The sequence below is a fragment of the Gouania willdenowi genome, chromosome 15, assembly GCF_900634775.1.
Source record: "Gouania willdenowi chromosome 15, fGouWil2.1, whole genome shotgun sequence".
NCBI lineage: Eukaryota > Metazoa > Chordata > Actinopteri > Blenniiformes > Gobiesocidae > Gouania > Gouania willdenowi.
The window spans coordinates 7,905,202-7,917,800 of NC_041058.1; the positions used below are offsets into that span (position 1 = coordinate 7,905,202).

At 37.8% G+C, this 12,599-nt stretch overlaps 1 protein-coding gene across 2 annotated transcripts in view; it reads right to left on the minus strand.

Annotated features, from left to right (window-relative positions):
• arid5b (AT-rich interaction domain 5B) overlaps positions 1-12,599 on the minus strand; it is a 130,817-nt gene that overhangs the window by 62,055 nt on the left and 56,163 nt on the right. The window contains exons 1-2 of one of the 2 annotated variants that reach the window (XM_028468610.1): positions 12,433-12,495; positions 9,890-10,120 (exon numbers count right to left, since the gene is read on the minus strand). In XM_028468610.1, the coding sequence (XP_028324411.1) occupies positions 9,890-10,055 (166 nt within the window). In that variant the 5' untranslated portion in view covers positions 10,056-10,120; positions 12,433-12,495. Of the gene's footprint in view, positions 1-9,889; positions 10,121-12,432; positions 12,496-12,599 lie in introns of those variants that run through there. The other variant, XM_028468609.1, reaches the window with a different exon arrangement.

Consider the following 12,599-nt stretch of genomic DNA (forward strand, 5'->3'; position numbering starts at 1 on the left):
TCTCAAACACTCCCTCTATGTCTGCTTCTTCCCTTGTGTGTTTGCTCCTGTACTCCTTCTGGCTTTTGTCTTGCAGGTCCGTGGGATCCTCAGTGTGGAGTTACAGAGTCTCAACAACTCTGTCTCCACCCTTTCCTCTGCACACACCCAACACAGCATAACGTGGATGGCTGTTCATCATAGGAATGGGATCCACACAAGGTTCCTGCTGCTTAACAGAAGGTTTTCCTTGCCGCCATGATGAATTCATGTTGGGTGTGGGATACATATGTATGTGTATATACGTATATATGCATATGTGTGTATCCATAAAATGAAGAGTTCGTCCTTAAGACTGCTCTACTGTAAAGTGTCTTGAGATACCATTGGTTATGATTTGACGCTATACAAATAAAGATTGATTGATTGATTGATTGATGTTTATTTTTCTATAAATGAATGAATAAATAAATTGATATTCTTTTATTTCGAGCTAGGCAATGAAATTAAAATAAAAAAAAAGGTTGTACAGAAAAAGGAAATACAAACAAAATGGAATGTGATGAGATGAAATTTGATAAATAAAGTAAATAAATCATGGAACTGCCAATAGAACAGGAAAAATGAAATATAACTTAAAACAGATATTGAGATTTCTTGAATTAAGACAATGTTGAGCAAATACACTTTCTTTTTCTATTTTATTTCTGTCAATTTATTAAAGGTTTAATTATACACAGGGTGATGCATAAATAATACCATAAAAATACAAAAAATACTGTATACGTAGTGATTTTTCATTTGTATTTTATGCTTTTTATGTCTATTTTTGAGTTTTGCCCTTGTAAGTAAACTATAATCTGTTGACCTGACTTAAATTTTTAAAATTTTGACTGTTTTAAGATCCCCTTTTGTCGTTTTTAGGACACAATGACATAAATTATGATTATGTAAGCAGTTCTTTACAAAAACTGTTCATATCCTTCCTCCCGTTGATGTTGTGATTATGAAATCTGCCTCTATAGGCTTGGTTTGTGCTCTTTTTCTCCTCTGAAATCCTCCTCCAACTGCCTGCGTATACCATGACATATGGACAATGAAAAATTCATGGGCTCGTGGTTAACAAATCTGCAGAGGAGATGGAAAAACATGAGCTTACCAAGCAATTTGCCTATTACATTAACAGACAAGGATGGGGGGTGGGGGGTGGGGGGGGGGTGTCGTGGGACGATATAGGCATATGCATATTTCATCTAATCACATTTCATGTTTAAAGAGTGACGAGAAAGTGGTTCAAGTTGTGGAAACAATGACATCATGTATGTATGTTCATTCAGTGACCCGGCCTCAATCAAGCCCTGTGAGCTGAGTGTTATTACAGATGAATATCTCAATGTTTTTTCTATAACGTCTTCATCCACGGAACAGGAAATTCCAGGATCAGTTTCACCAAGAAGAGACAAATTACCTACGAAGACGCCTTGGTGGTGTTTTTGTCAATATGGAAGACGACACCCTCGTAAACATGCAACATTCAGCCCCAGATGTAGAAAACCAGGAGGCACGCAGCAAAAAAATAGCCTGTAAAAGTAGTGTTTATGATCAGTGCATCTGGATAATGTTAATATGCTGAGGCAATAAATTGTTTTTATTCTCATCCCTCCCCACCCTGGAGGATTCCGAAAAAAGGGATTTCAAAAGGATTGTTTCTTTTTAATAAAAACTCAAGCTAGCGTCAAGTGGGAGATATTTTAAAACAAGAAACATTGAGCTTAGCGTGAAACACACACACGCGCACACACACATACACTGTGTGTACCTGGGGGACGCAGGACGAATGAGAACGAGCTAAAAAAGGAAGGTGAGGAGGAGGAGGAGGAGAGTGGTTCCTCTCAACTGCTTTGACTCAAACATGATTGCCTCACTAACTCAAAAATACTGTTGATCTAAGCAATGTGCACACATGGAGTGTTGGGTTTCTGCAGCGGGAGGGGTGAGGGGGGTGTGTGGGGTGGCGGGGTGGGGGTCAGTGGTTTGGGGGCATAACTTGAGATTCAGAAAATGCAAAAAATGCTGCTCATAATACTTTCCATACTATTGTTGAACAATTGCAATTTTAAAACCAGCTATAAATGTATAGATAACATATTACACCCTTATTATTTAGTAAGAGTGTAAAAAAAAAAATCGATTCAACGATATATCGCGATATTTCATCACGTGATCCAAACAATGTCCAAATCGATTTTTTTTATTATTATGTTTTTTTAAATGAAAAAAACAGTTAAATGTGCTTATGCACAGCATGTAAACGCCCGGTCACTAGGTGTCAGTGACCCACATCTGACCATGTTAAACTACCTCACTCCTCAATGCATTTTAGCTTGAAAGATGATTGAACTTCATTTTCATAAAACATATTGGGCACTTTTATACAGTAGATGCATGTGATTACGTAAAAAATGTAAAATAAAAAAAAGAAATTAAGAACTTAACAGAAAAAATTTAATAAATTATAATTCATACCATTTTTATTTAGTATCAGGATATATTTGGATAAATCATATCATGACATGCAAATCGTGAAGCGTATCGTAAAATTCACGGCAATGCTATTTAACAACATATTGACTACATGCATTATATGCACAATCGGGAACCGATCACTATGAAACTCTGTGTTGTAACTGAGGAACCAAAACGACACATTTCATAAATATTGGTTAGTTACAAACAGAGATATAAGATTTTTTATAATGTCGCCAACGATGAGAGAGAAAGGGATTTTTTTAAATTGATCCATAATCAATATATTAATCTGAATCCCTTTTAAAGTTTAATGGATTCTTCGAATGGCATGAGGTCTATTTTTGGTTAAAAAAAATTTAATTCCTGCTAACGCGGGTGTTTTAGGGGTGTGGCAATACTAATTTGGCTAATAGATTTCAGTACAATCAACTCTCTTAGAAAGATTTGATTTAGTTTTAGTTATAGTCTTTTAAACTAAAATGCGACTTAATATATTACGGTTTCAGTAATTCAGACAACTTTCAGGAAATTTACTTTGAAATTTACTTTGATCTCCTGGCATGTTTCGACTGCCAACTGTCAGTCTTCCTCAGGGGCATCTGCTGATCAGGCCTCTGCAGAAGAGAAAATCATGTCACGGACTGGGACAACGCTAAAATAATTCAGACAGAAGGAACTCACTTACAGTGTTAATTTGGATTAAGTTTTGGCCGTAGTCTTCTGACTAGTTTTCATCAAAATTTAGCCAACGGGACAATTTCAGTTAGTTTTACCGCAGTTAACGAAAAGACATTCACATTTCAGTCGACTAAATCTTTTACAGATATAGCTGACTAAAATAAAATCATTTTTTTAAAGATTCAATTAGCAATGATCAACCTGATATGGGATGATATTAATGGATCTAAGTACACACAAACAAATTTGACACAATCAATGCGTGAGACCACATGATCACATGAGTTCTGATTGGATTTCGTCCCATGTGACAAATTCATAGTTCAGTTTTTATAAGTCGACAAAAACATGAGCATGTTTTGAAGCATTTTTCTAATCAGTCGTGGTCGCTTTACTGTGAATTAAAACTATGCACAGGGGGGGGGGGGGGGGTTGGTGCAGTTTGGAGGCATAATTTGAGATTCAGAAAATGAGAAAAACGCTGCTCATAATACTTTCCTAACAGATGGTCGTTGTGTTGAATTATATCCCACGCTGCTAGAAAAATGTAAGTTGCTGCTTTTCCCAGAAAAAAAACAAAAAAAAAATGGAAATTAACGTAGCACTTTACCAGCGCTGTGACATCTGATTAAAAGTACTTTTCATCTGTCACTCAGCGCCGCTGAGGTTTGACCTGCTCAGACTATTTCTGGGTTTCACTCACAGCCAAGGAGACTCAGTAATGCAAATATTATTACAGTACAGTATGTCATAGCTCTGCTAAGCTTATACAAGAAAATGATTCTAATTTCCTACATCAGCGGTTCTCAATCTTTTCAGCCCACGACCCCCAAAATAAAGGTGTTATTTATTGATCTGAATAAAATCCACTGTTATCCAGGAAGTTTATTATTACTTGGGCCATAGTATACATGTATAGTCATCTTAAAGATGTAAATTATTGTTTTAATCAGAAATAAAATGGGTTGAAAGTGACTGGAAATGGCATTTTAAAAATCAGAGTGGCCAAAAACAGTGGTAAAAGGGCTTCAAATGTCAATATTGGTTTAAAGTGGTAAAAATGGGAGAGGAGGGGTTGGGGTAATGTGATTTGGTGAAATAGAATTTTAAAAACCACAGCAATTGGTTAAAAGTTACAAATTAGAATGGGAAATTGGCAGAAAAAGTCGTAAAAAGGCTTGAAAGTGTCAATAATGGCTTAAAAGTGGCAATAAAAAGTAGGACCAATTAGTTTCAACTGGCAAATAAAAGGCATGACAAATCATGAATGTGGTTAAATTGGCAAAAAATAAACATGAAATATGGTGAAAAGAGTTTAAAAGTGACAATAATAATGGGCCAATAGGTGTTAAGGGTTTATAGGCGCTGAAAATGCTTTGAAAGTAGAACAATGTGGAGAAAATACATTAAAATTTGATAGAGAAGTGACAGAAATGGGAGTAGCAGCAAAGGAGCAAAAAATATGGTAAGAAAAAGTGATATAATAGGTTAAAATCTGGCAAGTTTGGTGTAGTTGCAAAAAAAAAAGTGTAAAAATAAGCAAAAATGGGCTCAAATTGTAAAACGAACATTCTTAGTTTCTTAAAGGCATGTGGCGACCCCGTCCCAGTGTCTCACAACCCCAAAGTTGAGAACCCCTGCCCTACATTAGTGTTTGTGTGCGCCGTGGTGCAAAATATTCCTCCTGGCAAGAAATTAAAATTGGGACAGCGAGCGAGTAGCATGGGTATAATCAATCCACATTGGCAGGAGATGCATTATAATCATAAACAAAAACTGTGTCATTCCCTGTGAGGAAGCAGCTGCGGGGGTGACAGGCGATGCTCCACATGAATATGGATCACACCACTAAATATCTGCTAACTGACGCAAGTGCAGATTCACTCAGGCTGAGTGGAAAAAGCTCCAGCGTATAAATGGCGATATATGCATAAAGAATCCCAGTGTGGGGCATGTTAAATAATTCATTTTTTTTTAAAAACCCGATCAACTTTAAATTATTATTATTAAGTAGCTGTAGCAAAACAGAGGAGAAATCAAAGTCTTTATGAAAGCAGGAACCACTGCAGCATACTGATTTTTTCATTTCTCAGCAGTGTTGCTGGAAGCGAGTACAATAGACTTGCGGATGTAAAACATATGCTGCTTATTAGATAGGGAAACTGCATGATTATGCTGTACATGCAACTTCTGGCTTCTAAGAATAGCCTGATATTCACCACCAGGCTTTTTTATCTGATGCTTGGCCACACAATGCTGTAGCTCACAGGCTCCAACAAACTGCTTTTCCTTTCCTCCTTTTCTCCTTTTCTTACCCCCTGAAGTACCTTGACACACTTTTAAGAACTAGCTTAGACCAGGGGTTCTCAACCTTGGGGTCAGAACCCCCTTTTGGTGTCACGAGACACTGGGAGGGGGTCGCTAGATGCCTTAATTTAAGAAACTAGGAATATTTTTTGAACAATTTGAGCTATTTTTGCTTATTTTTTCTGCAACTACACCAAACTTGCCATATTTTAACTTATTTTCCTCACTTTTTCTTGCCATATTTTTGCTCCTTTTAATGCATTTTTGCTACATTACTCCCATTTTTGACACTCCATCAAATTTCAATGTCTTTTCTGCACATTTTTTCCACTTTCAAGTCATTTTCGGCATTTATTAAAAACCCTTTCCACTACTTTTACCACCTAATGTTGCAGATGTTGACCCATTATTGTCACTTGTAACCTCTTTTCATCATTCTTCATGCTTACTTTTGGCCAGTTTAATCACATTCACGATTTGTCATGCCCATTATTTGCCAGTTTAAACGTTCCTGCGGACGTGACGTCAAATGACGCTGATGGTGACCCCAAATGAGGGTGGTGCTCGTTCTCGACGGCTTGGAGAGGCGGCCGTTATCAGAAATAAAAAAGAATGAGAAGAAGACAACTTGGAGACTCAAAGAAGACAAGCACAGTGGACTAAACTACTGTTTGGTTCCACAGATGTACGCAGAGGCAAGTGCACAGGTCTTGAAGTAAACAGTCACATGAACGGAGAGTAAATAAGTAACCGTGTCACAGTTGCGGATCAAGCCGCATTTTCTCGTCCGAGTCCGACCCAACAGTAAAAACCTAATTTTTTCTCAAATAAATGACATATTTGTTTGTTTTAGTGATAAGCACTAATTTTATTAACAAACAACTGTTAATGTCAACATCAGATAAGCGCATGGGTAACAAGGGAAAGTGAAACACAAATGGGGGAGCAGTGCACGTAAGACACCTATCGGATCTTTGTACCTAATCCATGTATCAAAGATAATTCACGTTATTGTGCAGGAATGTTTCAATGGTGTATTCCTCTATAATTGTCCTCTGCTCCATTCTCCCTGCCCAGCGGATCACAGCTGCTGCTGCTGCAGCAGGAAATGAAGAACGCTGCGCGTAAATGACACTAGGTGACCGAACCCGAACACAAGCTCTAAATATCTGTCCGAACCCGACCCGTACAGTGCCATTGGGTCCCGTCAGGGTTTGGTTGGGTATCCATCCTCTATCCACAGTATCAGCTGTGCTCCGTGATAAACAAACAGCTGATGCGCGGCCCCGCTGATGGCTGCAGTTACACTAACCACCATGGTGTCACTTTGGAGTCTGATTTCTAGATCCTGCCCTGTGCTCCTTTAAGATGACTATATACTATGGCGCAAATAATACAAATCTTCCTGGATAACAGTGGATATTATTCAGATAAATAAATAAATGTGGTTATGACAGATTCATAGAACAATGGACCATCATTTTGCTGACTTTATGGATGGTCCCCAAAAATCTCTCCCCTTTATTCCCCCTTATAGATGGCCCTGTCTCCACATGACTGTTCTTCAATGTTCATGTTCAACTACTTTCAGTCAGTCTCTGGCACCTTTATTTTGGAGGTCGCGAGCTGAAAATGTTGAGAATCCCATGCTTAAACAAGACGGATTTCTATTACAGCAGATCTAGCTGTATCCAAAAGGTCAAAATTTACATTCGTAGAAGCTTTGATGATTGTTCCAAAACAGCTCCGTCGATCAGGTTTAAACTTAACTTTTCGCTGCTGTGCAGCATTGCTCCTTACATGTCCACAGCGGTGGTATTTAGCCTAATAAAGGAGGATTTAATGCACCGTTTATGGTTGTTCTTTCACACAAAGTCTATAAAAAGTCAAAGAGCCGTGCGTGCCGCTGAGTGCACGTGAGCTAACACTGAAGTTAGAGGTTTTTTTTGCCTTTAAGTGAGACATCCCCGAGGCCTTGGTTCACCTGCCAGAGTGATGGAAATTACTTAGCTCGGCTGTTTTGAAAGAAAATCACAATCAAGTCTCCGAGCAGCAATTCAAGCAAAAATAAAACTCCGCTCTGAACATTGCGAGCTTTCACTTGAATAGCATTAAAAGAAATCTAGATGCCTGAGTAGAAGATGGAGGAGAAAAAAAAGAGGGAGAAAGAGAAAAATTTCCCGAGGCAGTAAAAATAAACCTTTAGCTCACAGAGGAATGACATTATGGAGCCAAGTGAATGAGCAACAGCAGCCACAGGATGTTAGCGTTATTATTCATAACTTATTTTTCCAATGCCCAAAACCACTTTCCCTATGGTCTCACCTCTCTCACTCTCTTAAAATGCAATTACCTTCTGGCAAATTTACAGGAAAAAGAGAAAAACAATGACTTTTGACCAGAGGGGCTGTTACTGTGAATGTTAAATTGACGCTGCGTAATAAACAAAACATCCTTTTGTTTGTTTTTTTTGTTTTGTTGTTGCACCAGCTCAGGTTAATAAATATCCATGCATTCATGAGCTTTGGGGACTGCAAAACAAACTCGTCCCCAGTATTTTACAGCTGCACCGACCGCTCCTCATAGGTGTGAGTGATGATGATGTTTGAACAGCCGCCAAAAACGCGTGTCCTCCTCCGAGGGACAGACAAGCAACTGTCACCAAATAAAGAGAAAGAAAACCTCTAAGGGCACATTAAAACAAACTCATAGTGCTTTGATTCACATGGAGAACAAAGCAAACAATGGTGTCATACAGTAACTGTTCCCAGAACATCAGCTTATTAAACTAATGAAATACAAGTTATACCTGAAATATGGAATGATCTTTGTCACCGCTGATAACAACAACAATTGTGCTTTTGTTCATTCTGCATCGAGTCTTTGATAGAAACTACAACAGATGGCTTAGAAATCTGCTACGAGAATATAAAGAAGGTTTAAGGTTTTTTAGAATAAATATTGCAACAATCAATGCTTCCTGAAAAAAGACGTCTTCTATGTGAGCCTGAGCAGAGTAGAAGTAGAAGCCTCAGGGAGTTCAGTGAGAAACATGTGAAATGCAGTAGTCGGTAAAAATATGCATATTTATTCACCAAAGAAGAAAATAAAAAGATGCAATTAAAAAATAATTTAAAAAAAAGAACATATACAGAGGTTTCATTTACTTAAATATTATTTGAGCTGAAAACTGAGGATATAAGATATGAAATAAGGTCTCAGTGACTGTATACAGCGATTATTAGTGTAATAAAAAATAAATTATATTTAAAAAAAAAAAAGATTTTGCATCATCAATGTGTTTGTCCTCCGTAAAGACATTAATATCTCTAAAAATGTGATAACTAAAGAAGAAAAAAATAACTTTAAATTTCTATTTAATGTAATAATAAATGTGTGAAAAATTCAATATATTTTTGCTGTACATTTATTTAACTTCTTCACAAATAACTTTATGATTTATTGTTCATCTGGGCTTGTTTTTAAGCATTTGCACAAAACTAATGTTAAGATATGGACATCACATTATACATTATCTTTTTAAAAAAGTTGTAAAAAATAAAACATATATCCATTTTTAATAAAATTGTGAAAAAATGTAAAATATTTTTTTAAATTGTAATATTTTGAAAAGTCATTTTCAATTTCTATTTCATCTAATGACAAATGTGCGTTAAAAATTCAATATATTTAAAATAAATCTCATTTTTCAAACCCTTCCTGTTAACTCAAGCATTATATATCCATTCATCCCTGCATATGTGGTACATTAATCTAACTTCTTTACGATCAACTTTATGATTTATTGTCATCCAGGCTTCTTTTTAAACATTTGCATAAAAATAATAAAAACCTCACGTTGCCAACACGGCCCACAATGCAACACAACGTGAACAGACAGAATGTCCTCTTCTAATTGGAGCTCTTACAGCCTCAGGTAGGTCACATCACTGTCTTACACTTTTCACACTTCACACCAACAACAAAAAAGTCCTATTATTTTGAAAAATTAAAAATCAACAAGCGACTCCAGTGAGTGTCTTTGAAGTAAAGACTCAAGCGTGTTTCTCCTAAAAACACCACAGTAGATTTCCTGGAAATTCAGATGAAAAGAAGTAGTAAACAATAGCTGTGTTGTCTGTTTTTCATGCACATGACTTTAAATAATTTCACATTTTCCACCATTTAAGACAAAAAAAAGACTTTCCAACTCTGTGATGAGTTGGGTAGTGAATGCACAGCCATCAAGGATGCAGAAAGTCTGATATCTTCATGTGCAACACTCCCAACGCTCCCAGCTGCTGCTGCCTGGGATCGCCACTGGCGTTCCAAACAAACCAACACAATAACTTATCCAACGGCTACGATCACAACCTCCATCTGCTGCTGCACTCACCGAACTGGTCGCAGATGCTCTCGTTCTGCAGCAGGGTGGGGTGCTCGAAGGTGTCTCGGCAGTACAGGATCCTGGTGGTCCCGCCCAGTACGGCGATGCCACCCAGTGCCAGCACCGTGTGGTCAATGTGGAGCGAGGACGGCTGCTCCCTGAGCCGCGTCTGCATGGAGCGGAAGCGGCAATACTGGGGGTAACTGAGGACCAGCACCTTCCGCCCTTCCTCCTCCTGACCTGGAAAACACCCAAAGTGGAGACAGAGTTAAAAAAACACACATACACATGCTTTTATTTGACATTGATGCTTCAGAGGAAACTATAGGAAACATTTTGGTTTTCCAAGTGCTCCTGAAAGACTTGTCAAAGCACTTAATTTCACAGGCTTCTTTCACTCGCTCCACTTCTCCTCTAGTTTTACGACTTTATTCTCTCTCATAGATCATTCCTTGGTTATATTCTGACACATTTGCTGTCAGCGTGCTGCTAAAACCACCCTTTTGCCCCTTTTTGACCGAGGATGAAGCTGATGTCTGTAATGTTAGACTTTAAGATGGTTCTACCTATACTTTACAGCACATATATGTCAAAGTCAGGGCCAGGTTTGGCTCGGCATAGCATCTAGTCTGGCATGAATAATGTGTCATTAAGTGTGGTTCGTTACCCTAAACCTAGATTCCTCCACCTTACCCAAAAAATGCCAGCATAACTCCAAAGGTGTCGTAATTTAGTGAAAGGTGTCATAATTTAGCAAAACATGTCAATTTAGCGAACAACACTTAATGCCAGAGTAATGTCAGCCTTATGTATTAAAACTTCAAGTAAATCAATTTTGTTCAAAGTAAAAATTACAGCAAAAACAGGACTTTGCGACAATGACCATATAAATGGCAGTACTACATTATTTACGTAATATTAAATCGCAACCATTTTTAAAAACCTGGAAAATTCTGGCAAACGACAATACCAATTTAGAGAAAATTTGTTGCAAAGTCAAATAATTCTCACTAATTGCTTAATATTAAAGAGTAACTAAACCCCTGCTTTCTGCTGAGCTGCCACTAGGAGGGAAATTCAAAAAATGCCTTGATTATGGGCGTTAATGCTGTAGCAGTAAGACACGCCCACTCTGGCTGCCCCGTGCTGTGCGCAGACAAAGACGGTAATACACACAATGATGTGTCTGCACACACACACACACACACACATAGTGAGTTCATAAGGTGAGACGTGTCACTACAACCACGACATGAAGCTCACACACAGCCTTACAGACACCACTCAGGGGCAAACAGCCCTGCTCTCCCACCACCTCGAGCGCACAGCGATAAGACGTACACATCTGTGTACACTCAGAGACAGACGGGAATACACTCATACAGTAGCATATACATAGATGTGTCTGTAAATACACACATAGCTTGATGAGCCCAATGATTAGCACAGTATCCGCTCTGTAGAGTTGAAAACTTCACCGCACGAACGCGTGCAGCATTAGACTTCCTTAGTGAGGCTGTCAATCAGTGCTCACTGGAGGAAACCCTCCTCCCTCCTCTCAGCTTTTATAGGAGGGGCGGAACCAACAGTGAAAGTTGATGATGCAGGGGAATCTTAAATAATTCATTTCAGCCAATACCAAAATTCAGTTGTAATAGTCGGCGTTCAACCCTTAGAGGCCAGTATATCTGACATTTTACAACTAAATATACAAAATTAATAAACTTTTACTAAAATGTAAAGAGTGGGATTAGGATTAATAAACAGCACTACTTAATACTCAAATACATATGTATTCAGGGTTTGGAGTTTAGTTACTCTTTAAGGATTTTTCTTTGAATTTGTGGTTTTTCCTTCACAAAAACTGGGATTTTTCTGGTGCGGCCCCACTTAAGGTCAAACTGGGTTGTATGTGGCGCTGATATATGACATCAACACCCTCTAATAATTATAACAATTATAATAAAGACACCTTTGACTGTTTTAGTGGATAATCTTTCACAATAAATACTAAATATCTTCAAAATACTTCATTAACTTTTTACTTTTTTGGATTGAAAATGACTTATTTGAGCAATTTCCCTGAGTAGAGCATTCATTTATTCAATTGTATGACATAAGAGCAGAAGTTAATGATGCTGCAACTTCAACCGTCTTTAAGGTTGAGGGTTATAATCCGTGCTTTAGCCTCTCTGTGTGGAGATAACATATATATGTGAGTGCGACCTTCGAACAGCGATGAGTAACAGCAGATATTTTGGAGATTGATACAATTATTGTGAGAAACAAAACACTTGCTGGAACATTTGGCAGCGTTTTTTTCTTCTTCTTCTTTTCTTATTAATTTGTGGCACAAATTAGACAAATTGGCAGCAGTCACAACAAGCTCCTTCAGTTTTTTCACATTTTATTTGGACAGATTATTGTCCGTTGTTTTTTTTTTTTTATCATTTTGTATTATGTAAATTATGTTCACATTTCAGCAAACAAAAAAATATTTCACATTTTTTGTATATCCAAGAAATTCCTGCAACTCAATCCAAATAACTTACTATCCCCCGTCTCTTCCTTCCTCACAGAAATATTTCACTTCAGCGCATCGACACCACAGATGTTCACGTCCACACAACAAACAGTGAATGTTGTTTGAAATGCACGACAGGAATCACTGCCGAGGTGAGAAGAAGGATGTCAAAATAGGTGACACCTGCTATTTTGA